Genomic DNA, 27424 nt, shown 5'->3' on the forward strand with positions numbered 1-27424 from the left:
CATTGTTTGATAATTTAATGCAAATTCATGGCCATAATTTAATAACATAAGAATCACTAACAGTAATAAGTCTTATCCATTTGTTTAAGTTTATTTTCTTTCCCATTTCTTGAACTTTGAGACCTTTTATTTGAAGTCCAGAACTTGTGTATCCAGATATCTCAAAATCCATCCTAATAGGACCAATATCATATTTCTTTATCTCTGAACTTGTACTATTTATCAACTGAAAAATATAAAAAAAAACATGAAAAACTTGCAGATACAATTGTACAGTCCACCAAAGTCATGTTACTAATCAGTTTTAAAAGAAAATGTACATTAGGGACCCAATATTGCACTTTAAAATAAATATATTCCATGTCTTTCAATTTGCATAATTGAATTTTAAAATTTGTTTTCTTCACTAAAACATTGCAATTTTTGATTAAAATGTTTCTTTTTTACAGGTTCATAGGCGTGACATACAATGTTATACTAAATTTAATACGACGATGAATTTATATGAACCTTGATCATGCTGGAAAAAAAAACACTAGATGTAGGCATTAGCCTCATCTTAAAGGCCTCACTGTTACCTTGTTATGAAGAACAGCTTTTAAAGCATTATTCCTTTGCTTTGGGTTTTTGTCAAGTGCATGTCAGAATATTGTGCCATGAATTAAAGTGGCATTATCTGCCAAGCTGATGTCCACTATATTTCAATTTCTCAAATTTGATTTTTTAACATACTTTTAACATCAGAACTACAAAATTTCCATAGGAATCAATAAACTGCATGGAATTGTTATAAAGAGAGTATCAATACTTCATAATAGAAAAGAAAGGATATGGGGTATCCATCCATGACATAAAATCAGTACATGTGTTTTACTGTGCGTATTGCTGTGTGTTTGTTTATTCTACATTGGCTAGAGGTAAAGGGGAGGGTTGAAATCTCACAAAACATGTTTAACCCCGCCACATTTTTGCACTTGTTCCAAGTCAGGAGCCTCTGGCCTTTGTTTGTCAGTCTTGTATGTTTTTTTTTAATTTTAGTTCCTTTATATGTTTCGGAATTTAGTGTGACTTCCATTTTCACTGAACTAGTACACATTTTTGTTTATGGGCCAGCTGAAGCCCGCCTCCGGGTGCAGGATTTTCTCGTTGTGTTGAAGACCCATTGAAGGCCTAAGGCTGTTTTCTGCTCTTTGGTCGGGTTGTTGCCTATCTGACACATTCCCCATTTCCATTCTCAATTTTATGCACAGCAAAAAAACATAAAAAGAAAAAAACAGCACTTTTATTGCTGTTCTTCAACTCAAAGTAGTTTCAGATGAAAAGATTTTGTAAAAGATGACAGATAATGAAAGCCAAGTAATGGCAAAAGCTCAGTGAGCTATTAAGGATATGAAGACAATTGTGAGATGCACAACAGCAATATATATAGTTAAGATTCGAGAAAGTTCATTAAGTTTTACTGAGGGGTTAATACAAATGGGTAACCCCAGATAAAGCAACCACAAATTCCATTATTTACTGAAAGAGACAAAAAAAAATTTGGTAAAAAAAGCAAAATAAGAGTCTACTAAAATTTCAGTAAATTCTAACTAGGGGAGTAGGAGTAGAAGTGAATACAAATGTGTAGTATAATGTTAGGATGTGACAAATATAAAATTACATGTAGTATGATTGCCAACTATCCAAAAAGTCCTTTTCAGAACAAAGCAAACCCCAAAAAATCCATTGGACGAGGAAATTTGGTTTCTGCAAGCAAAGCTGGAAAACAATACGCCCTGGCCCTTGCAAGTATTATGATTCTCTTAGGTAAACCTCAAAACAGTTTAAGATTAGAAAACAAAATAAGAAGTGCTTAATGACATTATATAGTAAAGAGTCTGAGAAAGTTTCCATACATTCTAAAAGAGACTTCTGAACTTATTCACTTAACTTAAGTATCTGACCTATCTCACATACATATAACGCATTTGTAATGTTTCATTGCTCATTAGAAATGTATTCTAACTCCAATACTGAATGGTTAAGTTTAAATTATGAATTAGTAATGTTTCAAGTTCTGTTGACTGTAATAAGGGGTTAAGGAGTAGTTGCAGATACATAAATAATTTTGAGCAAAAGTAAAATAGGAGATGCACTAAGGCATTATATGGCTGAGATTCTGAGAAAGCTTGAATTAATTCTTATAAGGGGTTATGGAGGAGTTAATGATACAAAATGGGTACATTCTTATATAAAACAGCATCATTAGTGTTAGATTCTTTGAAAGTATCCGAAAAATCTGTAAATCAGTCCAGGAGCAGCTGCAGATACAAAATTTGAATGGAAAAATATGAAAAGTCTTCCTCATGACTGTATTCCACCCACTTCAAGAAAGCAGGTTTTACAAAATGCTGTACATAGAAAAAACTAGAGGCTCTCAAGAGCCTGTGTCGCTCACCTGACTCTACTTTGGTTTTAGAAATCATGTAAAGATAGATAAAAATCATAACAGATACCCAAATAATGATTGAGGCCAAATTTTGATTAATATTGGTCCTGTTATTTAATAAAATATCCTGGTGGCCATCTTGAACAGTAAATCGGCAACAAAGTAGCAACACTTGGTCAGCACTTCATAAGGAACATTCATGCCATGTTTGGTTTCATTCCATTCAGTGGTACTCTAAAAGAAGACATGTGTATGTATTTCCCATAGGGTCCTATGTTAAACTAAGTTCCCCGATGGCGGCCATCTTGGATGATGGACCGACTGCAAAGTAACAACACTTGGTCAGCATCTCATAAGGAACATTCATGCCATGTTTGGTTCCATTCCATTTAGTGGTTCTCTAAAAGAAGACATTTTTATGTATTTCCCATAGGGTCCTATGTTAAACTAAGTCCCCCGCTGGCGGCCATCTTGGATGATGGATCGGCTACAAAGTAACAACACTTGGTCAGCACCTCATAAGGAACATTCATGCCATGTTTGGTTTCATTCCATTCAGTGGTTCTCTAAAAGAAGACATTTGTATGTATTTCCCATAGGGTCCTATGTTAAACTAAGTTCCCCGATGGCGGCCATCTTGGATGATGGATCGGCTACAAAGTAACAACACTTGGTCAGCACCTCATAAGGAACATTCATGCCATGTTTGGTTTTATTCCATTCAGTGGTTCTCTAAAAGAAGTCATTTGTATGCATTTCCCATAGGGTCCTATGTTAAACTAAGTCCCCCGTTGGCGGCCATCTTGGATGATGGATCGGCTACAAAGTAACAACACTTGGTGAGCACCTCATAAGGAACATTCATGCCATGTTTGGTTTTATTCCATTCAGTGGTTCTCTAAAAGAAGTCATTTGTATGCATTTCCCATAGGGTCCTATGTTAAACTAAGTCCCCCGCTGGCGGCCATCTTGGATGATGGATCGGCTACAAAGTAACAACACTTGGTCAGCACCTCATAAGGAACATTCCTGCCATGTTTGGTTTCATTCCATTCAGTGGTTCTCTAAAAGAAGACATTTGTATGTATTTCCCATAGGGTCCTATGTTAAACTAAGTTCCCCGATGGCGGCCATCTTGGATGATGGATCGGCTACAAAGTAACAACACTTGGTCAGCACCTCATAAGGAACATTCATGCCATGTTTGGTTTTATTCCATTCAGTGGTTCTCTAAAAGAAGTCATTTGTATGCATTTCCCATAGGGTCCTATGTTAAACTAAGTCCCCCGTTGGCGGCCATCTTGGATGATGGATCGGCTACAAAGTAACAACACTTGGTGAGCACCTCATAAGGAACATTCATGCCATGTTTGGTTTTATTCCATTCAGTGGTTCTCTAAAAGAAGTCATTTGTATGCATTTCCCATAGGGTCCTATGTTAAACTAAGTCCCCCGCTGGCGGCCATCTTGGATGATGGATCGGCTACAAAGTAACAACACTTGGTCAGCACCTCATAAGGAACATTCATGCCATGTTTGGTTTCATTCCATTCAGTGGTTCTCTAGAAGAAGTTCAAAATGTAAAAAGTTAACGCCGACGACGGACGACGGACGCCAAGTGATGAGAAAAGCTCACTTGGCCCTTCGGGCCAGGTGAGCTAATAATGAAATTACCATTTTAGGTCCCTTTGGTCCCTTTCTTGCAAACAAGATAAGCCCTTATTTCCAAATTTATTTAATATAAACAGGATGAAAATAAGAGTTACAATACATGCCCGAGTCATTATGTGTGCACGCGTGAGTGTTAATTAACACTATTCTAGACACCAATGAGGATAGTAGTTACACTCCATACCTTGATATGAACACATAACTGTTATTATCATTGTAAATCTGTGATATTATACGAGTAATAAAGACAAATAAAACATACTCTAAAATTTGCTACATATTCGGCTCTGCCAGGAAATTTCTTCATGGTCCATACTATATCCTGATTTTCTGTTAATTCTGCTGTTTGATCTGGTTCATTCAATTGCTGAGACATTCTAAAAATATAATTTTTTTCATTAATGATAAAAAAAATCTTTGAAATACCATTTAGAACTGATATGGTACTTGTCTGTAAAACATATACCAATAGGTTATGCTAAGACTTTAATATAATTTCCATGTATATCTTATATGTGTACATCAATATCAGATTTCAAATGTATAGTTTGTCACATCTATAATAGGAGAGGGTTTTATAATTGCTGTATGTTGGATCAACTAAACACTCAAACTAAATGCAGTACTACTTGTAACAGAAGCATGAATGTTTGAAGCACAGTTTTTCTGTTTTTTGTATTGTTTAGTTGCTGACTCCTTGACATTTACCCCATATCTATCTATCATGTTGAAAATTTAAGAACTAGCAAAATTTCAAAGTTAAAGGTGCATGAATGTTTTTTTGGCATCATATATTGGTTGTTATTAAAATACAATAAATAATGCAAATGTATAAATAAATATCAATGGTCTATTGTTATTAGTTATTTCAAATGGATTTAAATCAGAATAAAATGCTTCGCTGGGGCGCAGCTTGATACGACCGCAGAGGTCGAACCCTGAACAGTTGGGGCAAGTATGGACACAACATTCAAGCTTGATACAGCTCTGAATTTGGATTGTTATTAAATATTTGACACAGCATAGGTTTCTGACACAGAAAGAATGTGGTCTAAGAACTTGATTTTTTTTAATTTACCTATTATGGTCCAATGTCCAAAATCAAAATACATGGTTAGATTCAGCATAATCAAAGAACCCCATATATTCAATTTTTGTTAAAATCAAACAAAGTTTAATTTTGGACCCCAACTTGGACAAACTTGAAAACTGGGCCCATAATCAAAAATCTAAACACATGTTTAGATTCAGCATATCAAAGAACCCCAAGAATTCAATTTTTGCTAAAATCAAACTAAGTTTAATTTTGGACCCTTTGGACCTTAATGTAGACCAATTTAAAAAACGGGACTTAAAATTAAAAATCTAAATACACGGTTAGATTTGGAATATCAAAGAACCCCAATAATTCAATTTTTGATGAAATCAAACAAAGTTTAATTTTGGACCCTTTTGACCTCAATATGAACCAATTTGATAGCGGGGCCCACAAATAAAAAATCTAAATTCATGGTTAGATTCAGCATATCAAAGAACCCCATATATTCAATTTTTGTTGAAATCAAAAAAAGTTTAATTTTGGACCCCAACTTGGACCGACTTGAAAACTGGGCCCATAATCAAAAATCTAAACACATGTTTAGATTCAGCATATCAAAGAACCCAAAGAATTCAATTTTTGTTAAAATCAAACTAAGTTTAATTTTGAACCCTTTGGACCTCAATGAAGACCAATTTAAAAAACGGGACCCAAATTAAAAATCTAAAAACACGGTTAGATTTGGCATATCAAAGAACCCCAATAATTCAATTTTCGATGAAATCAAACAAAGTTTAATTTTGGACCCTTTTGACCTCAATATGAACCAATTTGATAGCGGGGCCTACAAATAAAAAATCTAAATACATGGTTAAATTCAGCATATAAAAGAACCTCATATATTCAATTTTTGTTGAAATCAAACAAAGTTTAATTTTGGACCCCAATTTGGACCAACTTGAAAACTGGGCCCATAATCAAAAATCTAAATACATGTTTAGATTCAGCATATCAAAGAACCCCATATATTCAATTTTTGTTGAAATCAAACAAAGTTTAAATACTGGACCCTATCTTGGACCAACTTGAAAACTGGGCCCATAATCAAAAATCTAAACACATGTTTAGATTCAGCAAATCAAAGAACCCCAAGAATTCAATTTTTGTTAAAATCAAACTAAGTTTAAATTTGGACCCTTTGGACCTCAATGTAGACCAATTTAAAAAACAGGACCCAAAATTAAAAACCTAAATACACGGTTAGATTTGGAATATCAAAGAACCCCAATAATTCAATTTTAGATGAAATCAAACAAAGTTTAATTTTGGACCCTTTTGACCTCAATATGAACCAATTAGATAACGGAGTCCACAAATAAAAAATCTAAATACATGGTTAGATTCAGCATATCAAAGAACCCCATATATTCAATTTTTGTTGAAATCAAACAAAGTTTAATTTTGGACCCCAATTTGGACCAACTTGAAAACTGGGCCAAAAATCAAAAATCTAAATACATGTTTAGATTCAGCATATCAAAGAACCTCATATATTCAATTTTTGCTAAAATCAAACAAAGTTTAATTTTGGACCCTTTGGACATTAATGTAGACCAATTTGAAAACTGGACCCAAAATTAAAAATCTAAATACACTGTTAGATTCGGCATAACAAATAAATAAATGTGATCAAAGATTTTACAAATCTAATGCGCCATACTGTGCAATTAAAGATTACTTCTTGAAATTTTTCAATATTTGAAATTTGAAAAAAAAAAAATATTTGAAGAATAATTCTTTTTAATTTCTGAAATCTGAAATGAGAAAAAATTGGCCCCCCACAATTTCTTTTTATCCCCCCCCTTTTTCCCCCAAAAAAATTCTTTCCCTCAAGATATGGTCATAATCTCAATTCAAATTTCCAATGGAGTTGGCAACCATAATTACCCATTTAAATTTACCATAGTGCTAACTTAATCTATTTTATAATAGAATTAATAAAAATATAGTGTCAAATCTTTCATATGGATTTTTTTGTAAAAAAAAAAGATGAAAACATTTGCAGATATTTTTACTGGTCTTCCTTTATAAATATGCATTTCTTTAAACATAATTTAAAAGCAGTGTAAGGGAAGTAACCAAAACGTTGTATTTGGATTACCTCCCTTACACTGTTTTAGATTATCTTTATTGTTCATTAACCATTACTTTATACATAATTTAAAAGCAGTGTAAGGGAGATAATTTCAATGATGTATTTGATTTATCTCCCTTACACTGCTTTAAATTATGTTTTGTACTAAAGTATTTGTCCATTAACCAGGACAACCTTGTTTTTCCCCCTTTTTTGCCCCTAATTCCTAAACGGTTTGAGCCATAACCCCCCAAAGCAAATCCTAACCATCCCTTTGTGGTATGGAAACTTGTAGTATAATTTCAGAGAGATCCATACACCGTTCCACAGTTATTGTCTGGAAACTAGAAAATGCTCATTTTTGGCCCCTTTTTGGCCCCTAATTCCTTAACTGTTGGTACCATAACCCCCAAAATCAATCCCAACCTTCCTTTTGTGGTATTTAACCTTATGGTCAAATTTCAAAAAGATCCATTCACTTAAACTAAAGTTAGAGTGCGAAAACCAATATGTATTCAGACGACGACGCCAACGTCATACCAATATACGACCACAAAATTTTTTTGCGGTCGTATAAAAATAACGTACACCTTATCACTATTTATTCCTATCCCGATAAGTTCTAAAATTACACAACTTTTCAAACCAGTTGAAGCTATCTGGGGCCTAGTTCAAACATTATATTGTGCATAAAACTGTTAACAGAGACATGTTTAAATCATCGTAAACACATCAAACAAAGCATTTCAATGACTTTAATTTGTCTTTTAAAAATTGCTTCTTAAACTACCAAAATTTTAAAATGTCCACTTTTAAAACTTTTTCCTCTCTCAGCTCATCGCTGATGACCTTTGTTTTGTTCCGCTTGCCCTCATCAGAAAGTTGTCCAAGTAACTGTTTTTCCCAGATTGGACTAAATAGCGATAAGGTGTATTGGATAATAATTATACCTAAAATTCATCTCAGGACAGCCAAAAAAAAAATAAACAAAAAATAAACAAAACAAAACATCAACTACCGGTACCGAACATTCAAAATGAAATAGGCCATTTGGGAATTATTTAACAATAAAGCCAATCCTTACAATCTTCAAAATTCTTTTATCTATGACACATGTGCTAGACATATTTCTGTACTACATGGGGCCCATTGACCACTTACAAGATTCGGAATAATCTTTGCTTCTTGTATTGTTTAAACCATGTTTTTGAAAATGCTTACGGTAATGGATCACTTAGCAAAATCAGTCAAGTGAGCTTAAAAGGTGCATAACATAAATACACAACGTACCTACTAACACATCTTGGTATTTTCAGTCTAATGATGACTTTGACAGCATTATAATTTGATGGAAGCTCATTTTTTAATCGTAGCGTAAGTATTTTGTCTCTGAAAAGGAAAGATAACTTTAACATTTATTATTTACTTATGTTTTATTAACAAACAAAATCATCACAACGAAAAAATGTGCGAGTCTTCCTTGGATGACATGTGTGGCCTGCTGTCTCTGAATAATATAAAAAGAATAGATAGGGAAGTTAATGTTTTTGATATGTTAACCCCTCAAAAAAAAACAAAAAAACTTCATGTCATGTAGGAGAAATAGTGCAGATTTGGTTGTTTTTCAGCAAGCAGTTTTCAAGGAGTTGCAGATAAGCAGAGTGTGCTGGGGATGACAACAATACAGAATGACGGAATTGATCTCTATGAATTGCTACAGATTTGTTGTTGAGAAACAAACTAACTTGAAGACTGTTTAAGAATGTTTGAGGGATTCTAAAAGTTGGAACTCAAATCTGTTGAAATGAAATGATTTTTTTGTAACAGAATTTGTTCCTACATAAGTTACAATTGTGAGGTACTTTCTCAAAAATGGACATTCGGAATTTACATGCATGTGATTGAACAAAAAAGAAAACAGAAAAAAAAAGAGAAGTCGTCAGAAAAGTTACCATAGTTGGTTTTGTTATCTTTTTAAAATTTAATGTTTACTGAGTGAGTTAAAGTTCTAGAAAAGTGGAGGTCAAAAGGTTTTGACCACCAAAATTTACTAAGTTTTATATTTTGCAACAGAAACAATAGTGAGGATCAGCAGATTTTCTTCAATGACCACCAGGGAAAGAAATATTTTAAGAACTCTGTGAATAACAAGTATTCTTCCAATTACTAGTTATATAAAGTCACTTCATAGAATCTCATTTTTGTAAACTTTGTAAAATTTTATAAAAATGAGATTATGTTCAAAATTCACAAAACCTAAGACGGTTTATTTAGATAACAATATATATTACTCTTTTTTCCATCTGTTTTTTTTTTGCTAAATTCTTGTATAATAAACTGTTTGAGTTCAAAAATCTTCAAAAACAATTATTAAAAATCCAAATTTTACATGAGGTAACTGATTTTATATCCTATGATTTTCTGACAATCATACAAACTCTAAATTACCTAAAAACACATACCTACTATTTTCAGCATCATCTATAAAGGCTAGAACTCTGAATGGCACATTTAATGCTATTTCTCCACTGGTACTGTAAAGCATGGCTGAAAACTAAAACAAACAACAGACCATGTACATACACTGGATATACTGTATGAATTAGATATATAGTAAAGTTACATTGTGATATTGTATCTATATAAAAATAAAAAGATGAGGTATGATTGCCAATGAAACACCTCTCCACCACAGACCAAATTCACATTTAGACTTGAACTTGAGACTACATCATTATTTTTACTTATATTTTTAATAGTTCATATATATTGGTGCTTTCGGTGGTGGGTTTACAATGTAATTCACCTCAATCTACCTTTTACTTACACAATCATTAAGAAAATATATTAAATAATTCATATCTGAATTATCTTTTGCTGAAGTAACATGATATCACATCTGCATGTCTAACTACTTAAAATTTTGAGAAGGAAAAAAAGATGCAAGAGTAGAAAAAAATTATATGGAGTTTAAACAGTTGCCATCTCTGAGTCTAATGCATGAAATGGTGAATTGCTGAAAACAATAATCAATAATCCCCCCCCCCAACCTACACACACACTTTTTGGGAGTTTTTCTTGCCTGCTTTACTGATCATGATAGAATTATGTTTTTAAGATAAAGGTTTTACTAATAGTATTACATAAACTGAACATTATTGGTGAACAACGAAAATGAGGTCAAAGTCAGATAAACACTTAAAGACAGAGTTGTACTTCTTACAATCGTACTTCATACGATCATTCCTCCATACACCAAATATATTTGAACTATAGTATCTGAGAAATATACATAAGGCCCGAGAACACAGTTATTTCGTAGTGCATTTCTTTTAGACAATAAAGTCAAATTAAAAAAATAGCACCTGCTCTATCTCAAAAAGATTTTTACAGTGTAGTGTACTACTATTGGGACAAATAATATCAAAATTATAGAAAAGGCTACCAGCTCTAACTCAAAATATTGACAATTCTATGTTAAGGGGGTCTAAAATTCAGTTTGACAGCTTCAGACATACTAGTTTTTGACCTTTTTTAACTGGACCAAATCACTACTTAACATAAAGATTCAGCACCCAAATTTTTTTAACATGTAATTTCATCCCCTTACTTAATATTTAATGCATAAAATATAAAGAAATAAATTTTGAAAGTGTATGAAAAAAGTTTGCAAGTTAAACACTGTCCACACTAGGGACTATATTTGTAGACAACGAAAATCTGAGGACGATAACTGTGTCCTCGGACCATAACCAGGAAACGATGAAAATGAGTTAAAAGTCAGATGAACCCTTTCAGACTGACATGTAAACCTCAAAATCATTCCATACACCAAATAAAGTTGACCTTTTGCTTATAGTATCTGAGATATGGACTTGGCCACAAAATGAGGTCAAGATCAGGTGAACTCTGTCTGACAGACACATAAATCCAATATATCAAATTAATTATCCTATTACTCATTTAAGTGAGAAATTCATGCAGTAAAAATACTGTACTGTTTTTTTTTACAATCTAATTAAAATACAGATTCTGTATCCATGCTTTGATTACAAGGATTTGACAACACTCTGTTCTACTTTTTGTTCTGATAACTTTTATATCAAGAAATGAAGTTTCTTCCTCCAAATTTTTGAGGGTGTGTATCATAACGATAAAAACCTCAGGATCCTGAAAGGTCGTTTAAACAGAAAGCAGAATGGAGCATTTTCAAATCCTTGTAGCGAAGATTGGACACAGGATCTGTATTTCTATCAGATTATTTTTTTTTAATGCATAAATTTCTCACTTACATGAGTATACAGTTATTTAGCAGTTTTTTAAACCATGTGAATGAGATCAAGGATAATGTACATATGACAGATGAAAACTTCAGAAAATAAGATATACAAGTTATGAAGTATCCTTGTTTACTACGCTCTGAAAAATATTTAATTTATACAAATATTTTATGATGTCACAACCACAACCTGATTATCATCCCTATGGATTGCATTCTGCAATGAGAGAAAATGGCCAATCCACACAAGGAAATGTTTAATCGGAAATTAGAATAAAAAACTCACAGATATAAATTTAATATTTGTCTAAGCAAATTGTGGTGTCTGATAAATGCACCGATTGTAAATCAATTGAAATAAAATGCTCTGATAGCGCAGCCTGATACGACCGCATTGGTCGAACCCTGAACAGTTGGGGCAAATTTGGACACAATATTCAAGCTTGATACTATCTGAATTTAGATTGTGATAAAATTTTTGACATAATATAGGTTTCTGACACAAAATAAATGTGGTCAAAGATCTTACAAATCTAATGCGCAATACTGTGCAAATGAAGATTTCTTCTTGAAACTTTTCAAAAATTTGAAATTTTGAAAATTTTGAAGAAAAAAAATATGAACCCTTTTAAAAATAAATGTGGATAGTGTCCACACATGGACACAGATGATGCCCCCGCTTGCATATCATATAGTTATAAAGGGACATAACTGAAGAACTGTAAAAGTAACTTACGTAGAGAACAGAAACTAAAAATTCAGCAATTTTTCAATTTGTAAACATGCATAACTCTAGAACGGTTGTGTATAAGTTTATAACATTTGGTTGAGACAAACTTAAGTTAGAGAACGGAAACGAAAAATTCAGCAATTTTTATGTTTATAAAGGGACATAACTCAAGAATGGTAAAAGTGTCGCCAACAAATTTTGTACTTAATCTATATAATGTAGTAATAAGCATTGTGTATAAAAGTTTCATAACATTTGGTTGAGGCAAACTAAAGTAAGAAAACGGAAACAAAAAATCTGTACTTAATCTTAGTTTTGTGGTAATGAATATTGTGTATAGGTTTCATAATGTTTGGTTGGGCCAAACTTAAGTTACAGAATGGAAACTAAAAATTTTGCAATCTTCCGATTTATAAAGGGGCATAACTCAATACTGGTTAAAGTGACACTACCCAAATTCAACTTGATCTGTGTTTTATCAATGGAAGTCAAAATTAAACATTGCATTGTATAAAGCATTGATTGTAGTTGATTCAACTATAATCATGGACAAAGGAAGATAACTCCAATTTCAAAAATTACTTGATATTTAGAAAATAAAAATTTTGCAATTTTTCCATTTATAAAGGAGCATAACTCTAGAACGGTTAAAGTGACCCATCAAAATTCAAACTTGATCTGTGTTTTGTGGTAATAAGCATTGTGTATAAGTTTCATAACATTTGGTTGAGGCAAACTTTAGTTAGAGAACGGAAACCAATTTTGGGATGTACGTACATACAGACGGACAAGGGTAAAATTTAATGCCCCCACCGCTACGGCAGGGGCATAAAAAATTGGAAACACCCCCCTTCCCCCCAAGCTTTTTGAATCCCCCTTTTAGCATTTACCATCAAACTCAATTGCAGTCTTTCCTTTGTAGTATGGAACCTTGTAGTACAATTTTAGAGAGATCCATAAACTTAATCACAAGTTACTGTCTGGAAACTAGAAAAATGCTTTTTTTTAACCATAAAAGCCCATTTAAATAAATCATAAAAGTATTAAAATAGAAAATGACATCATAGTCCTGGCTTAAATTAAAAAACCTTCATCAGCAACTTTTAATAGTAATATCTAAAAATAAAATTCCTTCATCAGCATTTAAAAGTAACTTCTAAAAATAAATTGACAGCTAGGACTTTGCAACCATAAAAACCCATTTAAATACATCATAAAAGTATTAAAATAGAAAATGTCATCATAATCATGCCTAAAATTAAAACACTTTCATCAGCAACATTAAATAGTAATATCTAAAAATAAAATTCCTTCACATACATAATCATGGCTAAAATTAAATAATTTTTAAAATAGAAAATGACATCATAATCATGCCTAAAATTAAAAAGCCTCCATCAGCAACATTAAATAGTAATATCTAAAAATTAAATTCATTCACATACATAATCATGGCTATAATTAAATTACCTTTATTAAACATTTTTAAAATAGTAACTTCTAAAAATAAATTGACAGCTAATCACCTAAAGACAATACAGTTCCTTATAAATAATTTACAAAGCAGTGTAAGGGAGGTAATTTGACAATATGTTTTTGAATTACCTCCGTTACACTGCTTAAAAATTATGTTTTGTACTTAAGTAATTGTCCATTAACCTGGAAACCCTTGTTTTTCCCTCTTTTTTGCCCCTAATTCCTAAACAGTTTGAGCCATAACCCCTCAAAGCAAATTCTTACCATCCCTTTGTGATATGATAACTTGTGGTATAATTTCAGAGAGATCCATACACTATTTCACAAGTTATTGTCTGGAAACTAGAAAAATGCTTATTTTGGCCCCATTTTGGCCCCTTTATTCCTAAACTGTTAGGACCATAACCCCCAAAATCAATCCCAACCTTCCTTTTGTGGTCATAAACCTTATGGTAAAATTTCATAGAAATCCATACACTAAAACAAAAGTTATTGTCCGGAAAGCAATGTGTCTGCGGACGATGACGACGTGATACCAATATAGGACCGCAAAATTTTTGCGGTCGTATAAAAACTAGTAACTACAATGGCGGGTTTTATTTTATTAACTGATTTCAAAAACTTGTGAAAAAATTTAAAACAGATCGAGAGTAGATAAATGGATTGAAGCACAGATAAGACCTAGTGAAATAAAAAGTTCATACCATCTACTATAACCCTGTAGCTGTAGAACAAGAAGTTTTGGGCTACTTAATTAAGACGTTTATTAAATGATTACACATACCTCACCCACAGGAGGAACCATGACAATTACTTTTGATGATTCAAATTCTTCTAATTTGACACATGGGTGAAAGTTACATTTATCTAGTTGCACATGGTCACCATAGCCTGTAAACATACAACTTTTTTCAAATATACACGTTGACTTGAGTAAAGAAATATGGAATTCTCTCATCCTGGAATATGACCACACATCAGGAATTTTTGTTTGTTTGTTTGCAGGGATGAAGATATTGTGAGCAAACCAAAACAAAAATGTTTGAAAAGTTGATTCTGAAATATTTATATGCAAAAAGTTGATATATAAAAATCAATTCAATTATTAATGATTATTAATCAAAATCTTACAAATAGTTTCTTTGTTATCGTACATGTATATACCAAACAAATGATTTAAAAAAAAGTTTTATCAGATCACATAAAGAAAGTTCTTCAACAGTTCATCTATGTGCCATTTAAATTGCATTTATCTTGTTGAAATCTTTCTTTGAATTCAGTTCATAACTTAATACAAGATGAAATAGAGATGAAAAAATTACCTTTACTTTTTCCCTCCAGAATATCCAAATCTTCATTTAGTCCTATTTTAATTTGTGGATTCCCATTAACAAAATTTTTCACAATCATTTCACCTGAAACTTCCAAAGTAGAGGCTGTTCCCTTAAAAAATGTAAATGTTAAATATATTAAGTGATTCTTATACTTAGAAAGTTGTGTTAACGATTCTTATGAAGGTAGATCCATAAAAGTACTATAGACAAAGCTTAAAATCTATAAGTAATGAAATAAAAAAAAATTTCCAAAATGCATTTTTTCATCTAAAATATTAGAACAATCTTATCGAAACTGTGCTAATAGGTATATTCAGATGTATGAGAAACATATACTTACATTTGCATTTATAACAGCAGTAAGCTTTTCAATGATGTCAATATATAATTCATTCTTAACAGAATCCTGAAAGGATAATAAATTTATATAAGTATTTTTACCTAAAAATTTATATTCCACTTATATTTTTCCTTGAAATAATCTACGGTACTTGTGAAATGTACTACTAATTACTCCAAGTGATATGTTTTATCTTTTTTTCATTTCTCAGGAATTTTTCATACATTTTAAATAACAGTTTCTTGTATATCTAGATGATGATGTTAAACATTCAGTGGCAATATTACATGCATATCAGGACGTGAACATGTTTATGTAAAATATATACAAATGATCTATTGTATCAGACCAACACACTGAGCTGTATTTTTACCAAGAAAATTCACATGGTAACAGTCTGCCAGAAGGCATGCCACCCTGTAACACATTATTCTTCCTCTGTGCCAACAAGAAAATGCTTTACTTCTAAATTCCACATGCTTAGTGGAGAAGCTGCAGGTACCTGTTTTCAAGTCTCTGGTTTGACCTGGCATTGGATCAAAGAGCCCACAACACCCTGCAGTTGATGTCAACATGCTACCATTAGACCACTAAGGTGATACATTACTAGTAACAATACAGAACATGAGATTACATGATGTGGCATAAGATTTTCCACATCATCATTACTATAACAGTAAACAATGTTGGAAATAATTTGCATCAGCTGCAAGTAACAACAATTATCTTAAGTTTCACTAAATGCAGAACATAAAAAAATAGCTTTATCATTAAATAAAGATGAAAGGGATATATAGATAAATCAATTTGTTCAGTCTTCTCTTCTTTAAATTTACCGGATCAGTTACAGGTGACATGACTACAGATCTAATGGATGATGAACCAGGAGATACTTTCGTCTCTATTCCAAACTAAAAATAGAAATTCAGTTATATTAGTTCATAGCAAATCTATATAGTGTTAACATCTATATTAAAAGCACATTTACTGCACATTTTTCATGTGTTCACGTCTTTCTAGACAAAAAATTGTCTTCTTAAACTAGAGTTCAAAGAAACCTGTATCACTCACAGGGCATCTTTCCTTCATGTCAAGAATTGCATACCCTCAAAAAAAGGTTAAGACTTTTCAAATATAACAAGTTTAACTTTATAAAAAGATCAGTTTGTTATCTATACTCCTATTGTAGAAATAGTAAAATAGTAATGTTTTTTTTATGGCTGATGGAGTCAACAACTATAAATCTAAAGGATATAATAAATGTCTCACTAAGAGAGTGATTTAGTTACGCAACTTGCGCAATCAGGAAAATACATGTACAGCAAATATTAATAATTAAGAATATGAATAACTGTGATTTTCAATTTTATAAATACAGTCAACAAAGTAACAAAATCTAGAAAAAAAATTACAGAGAAATTGTTTAGAAAGGTCTAAATGTTAAAAAAATATCTCCATTGTTGAACATCTCTTGTGAAAATATGGTGGTTTATAGGATGTTCTTTTTTGAAGCCATGGCTTATTAAGTTGCTCATAACGGTAAATTGTATATGTTTTTCCCATACCTCCAATGATGAGTAGTATGAAGTCTGCAATTAACAAAATAAAGCAGGAATATCCTATGATGGCTTTGAAAATGGAAATAACGAATCTTCAAATTCTGCATGAATAATGTTTTTCTGTGTTAAATAGAGACTTACAACTCTGGAAGTTATATCACTAGTGACTTCTCTGGACTGTTTAACCATAACAGGACGAGATTGAATATATGGCTGTAACTTCTCTGTTGAAGCTATTTGAACATAGCCAGAATCCTGAAAGATAAATTGTATCTTTATAGACTTTATAAGTTTGTATTATTGTTATTTTTTTGGCTTATGATCACAATAGACATTCAGTATTACTTATACATGCACCAATTATGAAAAACAAATGTCAAAATAATTTAAAAAGTCCATTCATTTTTTTTAAACTTTCAATTGCTATTCAATATTATTCTTTTCATGAGATAGATCAAATGTTCATGTTACAGCCATTTTAAAAAGTCTTGGATGAAAACTGCTGACTGTCCTACATAAGTATTTACCTTTGAAAAGAAAATCAAACTTTGTCAAACAAAAAGTACTTAAAACTGATCTTATAGAAGATAGGATATAAAACTGTCACAGTTCTTTGACCTTAACTTTTTACATAAAACCTTTTAATATATTTATCTAGCTGTTGTATTAATATTAAAATCTATATTTCAAGCATTATTTCAAAAAAAGGCTTTTAATAGTGTGTGCCTGTTTATTTTTTACCGAAGTAATCATTATAAAAAGAAAGTATAAATATATATTCTTTACTTGTGTCAAACTATATTTTTAAATAATGTAAGTTTTGTTCATGCCATGAGTTATATAAATATCCAGGGAGTTATGGATGTGAATATAAATCACCTACAGCAAAATCATTAAGTACTTCTAAGATCAGCAAATTGTTGGCTTGAACAGAATCCTCAGTAACTGTTCCACAAAAATCTTTCAATATACTATAAAGTCTAAGAATACAAAAAAATATGGTAAGAATAACATAAAATATCTATGAAGAATGTTTTCTTTAACAATTCAAAATATAATTAAGCATTCTTCTGTTCAATAACACAGCCATCAATATTCTGGAACATTATGAGCTTGCCGTAGTATAAGTTATTGTATGCATGGTGACCTGAAATGCCTACTTCTGTAAACTTATGTTGTTGGTTTGTTGTCTAATTGATGTCTACCATGCATCTACTTTAAATCATCTCTGCTATTTGTCTGTAAACTAAATTTCTATTGAAAAACAAACAAAATAGAATATAAGAGAGGAATATTATTGCAACATCCATAACAAAGTTTAGATATAATATACCATCATTACATATGATCTTTCATCATTGTCTGTTTCACATAAATGTGAGGTAGTCATGCACAAGCATGGCATTGCGTAGAAAAAATGAGCTTTAACAGAACATTTATAATATAATGTAACTGGTCTATTAATGAGGGTAGTGTATCTTTAATGCCCATCATAGCAAACTGAAAAATTCTGCATTTCAATGCAATCAATTTTAGAAGGTTTTATGTCTGCCGAGTTTACCGGTACTTATATTTCTGATGGACAGTCTGACAGGTTCTTTGTTAATAAATGACAATTACCTAATATATAGTGTATTGTAGAAGTCTTAGAGGGATAAAATAGAGCTGATTGTTGTTGAATCTACAACATAATGCATCTTGGGTATTCAAAAAATTTTCACTACATTGCCTTACATATTTAGGGTACATTATAAAATATGATTTGCCATTAAACAAAGAAAGAGGATGTATTTTCCCCATTAAAGACAACCTAAGCTGTTAGTTGTATTTTCAATATTGCAATATGATCCCTAGATTATCTTTTAATACATATAGTAATTGGAATGTTACATTCATCTGGTCAGTCACATATAGATTCTATTTTTGAAAACAATATTGATAATTCAATATGTCGGACTACAATTTTGATTGTAAATGTTTTTACTTTTTCATTATTGCACTCAAATGTTCACAAGGAAAAAATGAATATAAAAATATCAATATTTTGTTTTTGTTTTGCAAGCCTAAAAGCACAGAATCTCAATCACAGCAATGATAACCCTCCAGCAACTATTTTGTGGCTTTTCAATGATCAGTGCTCCATAACCAGAGGGGGATTTAGGTGGGGGTCAGCCTCCCCCCCCCCCCCCCCCCCAACTCCCCTTTATGGAGCTACATGTATGGTTAATGCAGACTTTTTACATGTCTCACTCCAAACACTGCCTAGTTAAGGGGCCATGGGCCACACCCTTTTACAAAGTTCTGAATCTGCATCTGATAACAACCATAACTCTCATCAAATAAAAAAATCACTGTATATACATGATATACAGTAAATACTGACCTGCATAAGATTTCAATAACCATAATAGGTGAGATTTCATGTCCAGAGGTAGCAACAAAATACAGCCCTCCTCTTTTTATGTTGAAAAAGTAAGTTTCCTTTAATTTCTGAAAATTAAAATAATAATTTTAAAATAGACATATATGTTATCTGAACTATATTCAGAACATCTGTATTTAAAAAAAAAACAAGTGAAATGTAAATCAATATCATAATTGCATTATCTTTTCTATATTTAAGTTTTAATGTGGTAGTTATTGATCAATGTATGTGAATAGTGATTGATAATACTCTTAGTTTGCCTTTGAAATTATGAAACAGCGATGCTTCAGCATAAAGTTAAGTCATCCAGTCTATCCTTCCATCATCAAGAGAATATTTTTACACGGGGTCCCCATATAAAAATAAGAAGAGATGGTATAATTGCCAATGAGAACTCTCCACCAGAGACTAAATGACATAGAAGTTAACAACTATCTATGCCTGGATACATCATATTTACAGCTTATTCTTCCCTAATTACATTAAAGATGGCAGAATGGCCATTACTTCAACCACAGTATTATATATAAATGAGATATTAAATAAGCAAATTAATCAATGAATGATTGCTTTTTTAACGAGAAATTTAAAGTTTCCATTGAATGATCTCCACAAAAAACAGTAGCTACTATATTTATTCAATGGGACAGTTTTTGCAAAAATTTAAATGACTTACTGATTCCGGGGAAATATTTTATTTACTTTGCAATAAAAGAATTGATCCAAGATTGATTGGTTCAATTGTTGTAACATTTTGTAAACTAGATTACATGTATTTCAAATCATATCAATATCCTGCTTCCATGTAAGCCAGTAAGGCTGGCATAATATTTTTACATGATGAAAAAGAAACCACTACCTACTTTGTTTTTAAACCTTAAAAGATTTTAATTTCAATACATTTTTAAGCTCAGCATTCCATTAAAACTGTAACATTTTCTCATCAGTTTGCAAATATTTTCATTCCTTTTCTAAATCGCCAATCAAACTTTTTTGTATATCAATAGCCTTTTCTAAGAAATTATTGGCTTAATAAAGCAAAACTTGGCAGAAATGTTCCTTTAATTGAAATTTACAAGTTTCTTTCCAATTATAAATTCAATTTAGTGGTCGTCTTCAATCATATCTTAATGGCTTTGACTTCAGGCAGATTTATGCCAGGTTGCACAGCTTTCATAAACCTTGGGGATTCAGAGTTTCACATGATATATATACTACATATATAAGAAAATTAAAGAACCTTAGTGAGCACGCTCACATACCCCACGTCCCCACATTGTCATTGGAGAAATAAAATAAGTGTAAGAAAAAAAAATTGTATCAGAAAAAAAATTGAATCATAATTTCCTGTCAATATGCACATCTACATAGTATGTCCTTATTATCTACACAGTTTCATGAAATTCTGTTGTGTGGTTTGAGAGGAGTTGCGATGACAAAAGGTTGCAGTAGTATATTGGGCAAATAAGTTCAAAGGGGCGTAACTCCTGGAAAAAAAATTTAATTGTAATTTCCTGTCGATATGCACATCTACATAGTATGTCCTTATTATCTGAAAAGGTTTCATGAAATTCTGTTATGTGGTTTGAGAGGAGTTGCGATGACAAAAGGTTGCAGTAGTATGTTGGGCAAATGAGTTCAAAGGGGCGTAACTCCTGGAAAAAAAATTGAATCGTAATTTCCTGTCGATATGCACATCTACATTGTATGTCCTTATTATCTGAAAAGGTTTCATGAAATTCTGTTGTGTGGTTTGAGAGGAGTTGCGATGACAAAAGGTTGCAGTAGTACATTAAAGTAAATAAGTTCAAAGGGGCACAACTCCTAGAAAAAAAATTGAATCGTAATTTCCTGTCGATATGCACAACTACATAGTATGTCCTTATTATCTAAAAAGGTTTCTTGAAATTCTGTTGTGTGGTTTGAGAGGAGTTGCGATGACAAGAAATAGGACAGACAGACTGAGGGACTGACGACTGACGGACGGGTCAAAAACATTATACCCTCAGCAACTCGTTGCGTGGGGTATAAAAATGAGATGTGGTAGGATTGTCATTGAGACAATTATCAATAAAGACCACAGGACAAAGAATAAACCATTAGCATGTCACCATTTGACCTTAAACAATGAGCAAAACCAATACTTTATTGTTTAAAGCTAAAAAATGCCCCAGTCACATGCCAGTATGACAAATATAATATATCCAATATCTCCTATTGTTTCCACAAATGGCAGTATTACTACAGAACACAGTCAAGATTAAGTTGTGCATCTCCCGTTTTCATTTATTTATTCATCAGATTGTTTATTTAAGGATTTGATCGTAGTTTTTGAGGATTTTCTTAAGCAAAACCTGGACTTCTGATATCTAACAATGATTTATCAATGCTACCATATTTGTAATTGGAAAAGCTATATTTTCACAGGCATAACAATAACAATAAACATATTAAATTTGATATAAAATACTTACAAAATGTGGTGATATATTTGTTCCAGGTTCCTTTAATGTTTGTAAGAAAATATCCTTGGTCTTTAAGACTGTATCTAATCTGACTGCAGTTTTAAGGAAAATGCATGTTTTTTTTTGCTTCTTAACCCTTACCATGCGGGGGCCGTAATATTACGGCCGTACCCAGACCACCGTTATTTGGCACCAATGGCGCTCCATACATTTGGAGGTCAACGTAATGCCATTGAAATCGAAGTGTATGCATGTTTCCTCAATCTTACACCATTAATTGTCATCTTTCTTACTTTTAATGTTCATTTTGAGCTCAAATACAAACTTGGAAAATTGAAATCGGACAAAATTGGGTTTTTTGGAGGGGTGGGCTTACCTTCCAGGTCTGAAACACGAAGTTATGAGGCCTGAAACTTGAACAAATAGTGTAAACCCCAAGGCATATAACTACTGATCTTGTTTATTATCAAAATACGCATAGGCAACGACTACTTCCGGTTGCAGGTCTAGTTAAAGTAAAAAATCGGAAAAAATCGGAAATTTTTAGAATTTTGGTGCAAATGACCTTTTTTAGAATGGTGTACCCAGATCAGTTTCACTCCGACCTAACAACTGTTGTGATTTATGTGTTCACTGGGGTCCACTCTACATGCAAACTACAGTTGGATGCATCTATTAGCATCCCTCGGACTTCCAGGTCGAGAAAAAGAACGTGAAAACGTCAAAATTGACGCGTTTTGCACATGAGGACCAAATTTGGGGCAAATTCCCGCCGACCCTCCCCCGCCTCCTCACCCCGTGATCCCCTATCTTAGATTTAATGCAATCAATATGCATCAGCATCAGGGTACAGCTCATTTGCATATAATTTGCATATTTTTGCAAATAATCGAAAATTAGACAATTTCTGAAAACAATTCAGCATGGTAAGGGTTAATATCCATGGGGTTAGAAATCATTTTTTTTTTCAGTTTTAGCTCCAATTAGGATGTTTTTTCATCATATTTAGGGCCTACATAGGTTATCAAGGCCTTCAGATACACTGGTTTGCTCAAAAATGCTTTAAACTTTTTTTTAATTTTTGTTGATTATTAACCCTTACCATGCGGGGGCCGTAATATTACGGACGTACCCAGACCACCGTTATTTGGCACCAATGGCTCTCCATACATTTGGAGGTCAACGTAATGCCATTTAAATCGAAGTGTATGCATGCCCCTCCCCCGCCTCCTCACCCCGACCACCCCACCCCGTGATCCCCTATCTTAGATTTAATGCAATCAATATGCATCAGCATCAGGGTACAGCTCATTTGCATATAATTTGCATATTTTTGCAAATAATCGAAAATTAGACAATTTCTGAAAACAATTCAGCATGGTAAGGGTTAAGATTTACAGAAATAGAAAAGCACTGAAAATGCTTAAAATTGTTATTTTATACAATACATGTAGTAAACTGATCATGTTGATGATTGCAATGCAGCACCAACAGATTTTCTATATTGATATGAAAATATATCATCTTCTTATTATTATCATATAATATAATAATAATCAGTAAAACTCTATGGTGTGTTTTCATTGACATCAAAAGGTTTAAATAATCACAGATCTGTTTAGGCTTCAACAGTTTGACAGGTCATCTAGTAAAAATATAACTTCTCACATTTAATTCACCAAAATACCAAGCTTGAAGGTTCTTTTTAGGGGATAATATAAAAAGAAATGTATTTCGGCCTCAGCTTTGTCTATTAAATCAAATCAGTATTTGAAGAATTGTCATGACACTAAAATCTTGGGTGCACTATTATACCCCCCCCCCCCCCCTTTTCAATAATGTAAGCAAGGATCTATATTTATGTATTTCATAACTTATTTTTCTATTTTCTAAATCTAATTTGCTATAAAATCTGAGTTTTTAAGAATTATCATATTTAAAAATGCCAAAAACTGACAACTTTAAAAAAAATTTGTAATGAAATGTACTGTCTCCTGATGAGAACACTGACATAAACTCATTTATCTTACAAAAATTGAACAAAATTATTTTGGTTTCTATTTTTTGATAAAATTGTTTAAATTAATAATATGTTCATTGTTTATATTTAAATCTGTTATTAGCCCCACTCCATGACTCTTTCTTTTATCCGCCCATGGTCTCAATGGTAGGATCTTAATGTACTGAGTGCTTGAGGTTGTAGGTTCTAACCCCGGCTGGGTAAAACCAAATAAGACTGAAAACTTGACTGCTTAACATTTGACATTTAGGAGTAAGAGCATAGGCTGGTCTGCTCAAATTCAGAAAATGTATAGGTATGGTGACATGTCTTCCTTCAGACTGTTACCTAGTGAACTAGCATGTTAAAAATCTGCCTCAGCATGTTGGTCTTGTACAAAGCAGGATTTAAATACATATTACATTATCATGTTCTCGTCCTAAAAATGCCACTGGATGTTAAACAGCCATCCATCCATCCATCCATGACCCTAAGCTTTCACCAGACTTATTTCAACAACTCATATTTAAAAATGTAACATAAGGGGCCTTTTAAAAAAAAAATCTTAAAATATTTTTACTCTTGTTTGTGCTCTTTATAAGCAAGATAATTGCGAATTAATGTCTATATAATTGTGAGACAGATTAAAAGACTACTTTGAAATTTGTGCTTTTTCTGTAAATTTGTGCTTTAAAAATACTGATGTTATTATGTCACAGTAAGGTTTCATTGTTCAACTATGTTGTTTTGGTCAACAACATTACTCATTGATAAATAAGAACTTGAAATTCAGGTCTATTATAAATCAATATGTCAGGTCAATACATCTTATTTCTATGTGTCCCCCATTGATGGATATCACACACATTCCTGTAAAATTTTGACATCACAAGAGAAAATGTCTAATGCCACAAAGGAAAAATGATTTTGTACATCTTGTATGTTGTAACTAGCTCAAGTGTTGCAGATTCCCAAAAGGAATAAAGTCTATTCACTATTATTGTCTATTCATATATGGAAGAAATTATTAAATTTCACTGTATATATGTTCCCACTAAACTTCAACGTGTTGAAGGCATTCACTACAAAATAGAAGTAGAAGAAGAAGAGATGCAAATGTAGTCCCACTTTTCAAAAAAGACGAAAGGCACTTAGCATCTAACTACAGACCAGTATCTCTTACATCCATCACATGCAAGGTCTTAGGACATATATCATACACAGTAACATAATGGACCACTACCGCGACAAAAATAAAATCCTTACTAATGCACAACATATGGTTTCTGCAAAAGACTATCTTGCAAATCCCAACTTATCATAATCATCCACAACATTGCATCAAAATTAAAAAGAAACTGCCAAGTAGATATCTTACTAGATTTTGCAAAAGCATTTGACAAGGTGCCACATCATCGCCTACTTCACCAGTTGGAATGTTACGGTGTCAATCCTAAAACCAACAAATGGATTCGCTCCTTCCTACATAACAGAAAGCAGAAATGTCATACTAGAGGGAGCTGTCTCCACGCAAGTACCAGTACCCCAAGGCACAGTTCTCCTACCATTACAGTTACTGTTCCTGGCCTACATCAATGACATAATATGCCAGAAACAGCAACAACATCAGAGACCAAATTATTTGCCAATGACAGCCTATACTCTATCGAACCATTACCAACCAAGCAGAGAGCTACCTTCTTCAGAAAGATTTAACATCACTGGAAGATTGGGAAAATAAATGGCTAATGAGTTTCAACACCAAAAAATGCCTTGTTAAAAGAATATCATCAAAAAACAGTGCAGCGATACAAACAACTTACAAACACCACAGTCATACCCTAGAGACAGTTGCAGGCAGAAAATACCTAGGAGTAACAATCAGTAAATACCTTAATACCTGGGTCCTGGATAAACACATCGACAATACAGTTAGCAAAGGAAATCTAAAAGGCTGTACAAAACCTGTAAAAGTGGCTGCATATGTATCCATGGTAAGGCCTGAAGTGGAATATGCATGCACAGTATGGGATCCATCAAACCAAAATAAGATCAACTTTAAAATGGGAAAGCCTCGAAGAGTGGAGGAAAAAACAAATACATGTAGATTATGCATGCTATTCAAGATCCAGCATGATCTAAAAGACATAGATTGTCAACAATATTTGACTCCAAAAGATAATCATACCAGAGGTGAAGAAAGAACCAGTTCAGATGTCTACGACCATTCTTTCTTTCCAAGGATCATCAGGGACTGGAATAACCTACCGACATCAATATCATCGGCCAACAAAGTTGAAGGAATGAAATAGGCGTGCAACACCGATATGTATATTATTTCAATTGTAAAAATATTGCGTACATTTTAAATGTAAATAACCAAGACTGCAAGAGTGAAGAGAGAACTTTCTGTGTTGCCCGACAGGCGACACTGCGCAAAGTTTGCATGTGGAACCATGTACATTAAAATATTGAATTCGGTTCCTTACAGAAGAAGAAGAAGAAGGTTTTTCGTGATGTAAAAATACATGCTTGGTGTTCCTTATACTAGGAAGGAGTTACATAGAAACTAAGAAGAAGCATAAGATGGGATATATCACTGGAAATCTCAATTTTATCAGTTTTGTAATTCGACCTGACTCCTATATTTTTATGCATTTAATCAATTGCATTTAAGGGATACAAGATTTATATAACAGAACAGATTCCGTGCCAGAAACAATGAATATTTCACTGAAATGCATAATGAATCCTACAATGGCTAGCAGACACCTGTCATCCGGGCACCTCTTCAATTCCCGTGTCAAGCGAGAAGAAACGAGACAACATTACTGATGTGAAATGCTGGAACTCTTGGCTTTTTCTTGAAAGGTAATACTGAACATTTGCTATTCTTATGCAAGAAAATATTTTACAACTCAGTAAGGATCAAGAGACCCATTCAACTGACACACAGTGAAGTTATGTTTAGGCACTTGTTGATCTCCAGAAATAGCTTCAAGAAAAAAGGGGGAGGGGTGTTAAAAATGTTCATTGACATGTTGACAGGTCTGATGTGATGGTCCTGTGAAAAAGATGACAACGCGATACCTTTATGGGTATTAAGAATTAAGGCCATGTTTATCCTCTCAACCTATTAATCTTAAAAAATAAATCAGTCCAGTAGAAAAATTATGTATCTTTGCAGGAAGAACTTGCAACTCATTAAATGTTAGAAAATTCGGATCTCCTGTAGTTGGTGATCGCAATACTGGTATACCAGTATTGTGCACAATACTGGTATAAAAATTTTGTACCAGTATTGTAACTTTTTTTTTTAAAAACAACAATACTGGTACATCACTGATATACCAGTATTGTAGTTGTATTGTCGACTATACTTTAAGGTGTATGCTATGTCCATGTTGTTTTTAATAAGTGTATTTTTCAGCAACTTTTTCATTATGTTCGTGCTGTTGCAGATAGAAATGGTTCTTTTTTTGTAATCCTGTTAAGGATTTTAAGTACAGAAAGTAGTAAGAATCAGGAAGAATTATATTTTATTC

At 32.5% G+C, this 27424-nt stretch overlaps 3 protein-coding genes across 7 annotated transcripts in view; 2 read left to right on the forward strand and 1 right to left on the reverse strand.

Moving 5' to 3' along the window:
* On the reverse strand, positions 1 to 26674 carry LOC127732695 (uncharacterized). 2 transcript variants are annotated; one of them, XM_052241871.1, is made up of 13 exons: positions 26563 to 26674; positions 21890 to 21968; positions 19374 to 19480; positions 17874 to 17970; positions 17132 to 17245; positions 16268 to 16342; positions 15432 to 15497; positions 15080 to 15200; positions 14542 to 14648; positions 9735 to 9826; positions 8563 to 8661; positions 4362 to 4476; positions 1 to 226 (listed from the first exon to the last, which is right to left on the reverse strand). In XM_052241871.1, the coding sequence occupies exons 3-13, from the start codon at positions 19394 to 19396 to the stop codon at positions 26 to 28; spliced, it is 1110 nt and encodes a 369-aa protein (XP_052097831.1). In that variant the 5' UTR covers positions 19397 to 19480; positions 21890 to 21968; positions 26563 to 26674; the 3' UTR covers positions 1 to 25. The 2 variants fall into 2 exon arrangements, with proteins under 2 accessions (XP_052097831.1, XP_052097830.1); XM_052241870.1 differs by having other exon boundaries at positions 21890 to 21972.
* Positions 1 to 27424, forward strand: part of LOC127732690 (uncharacterized) — a 136099-nt gene that overhangs the window by 98363 nt on the left and 10312 nt on the right. The window lies entirely within an intron of this gene.
* The window catches only part of LOC127732693 (RAC serine/threonine-protein kinase-like), a 53782-nt gene continuing 53033 nt past the window's right edge, over positions 26676 to 27424 (forward strand). The window contains exon 1 of one of the 2 annotated variants that reach the window (XM_052241867.1): positions 26676 to 26750. The gene's annotated coding sequence lies outside the window, so the exon portion shown is untranslated. The remainder of the gene's footprint in view (positions 26751 to 27424) is intronic. The other variant, XM_052241868.1, reaches the window with a different exon arrangement.

Source organism: Mytilus californianus, unplaced genomic scaffold, assembly GCF_021869535.1.
Source record: "Mytilus californianus isolate M0D057914Y unplaced genomic scaffold, xbMytCali1.0.p SCAF_26, whole genome shotgun sequence".
NCBI classification, from domain to species: Eukaryota; Metazoa; Mollusca; class Bivalvia; order Mytilida; family Mytilidae; genus Mytilus; species Mytilus californianus.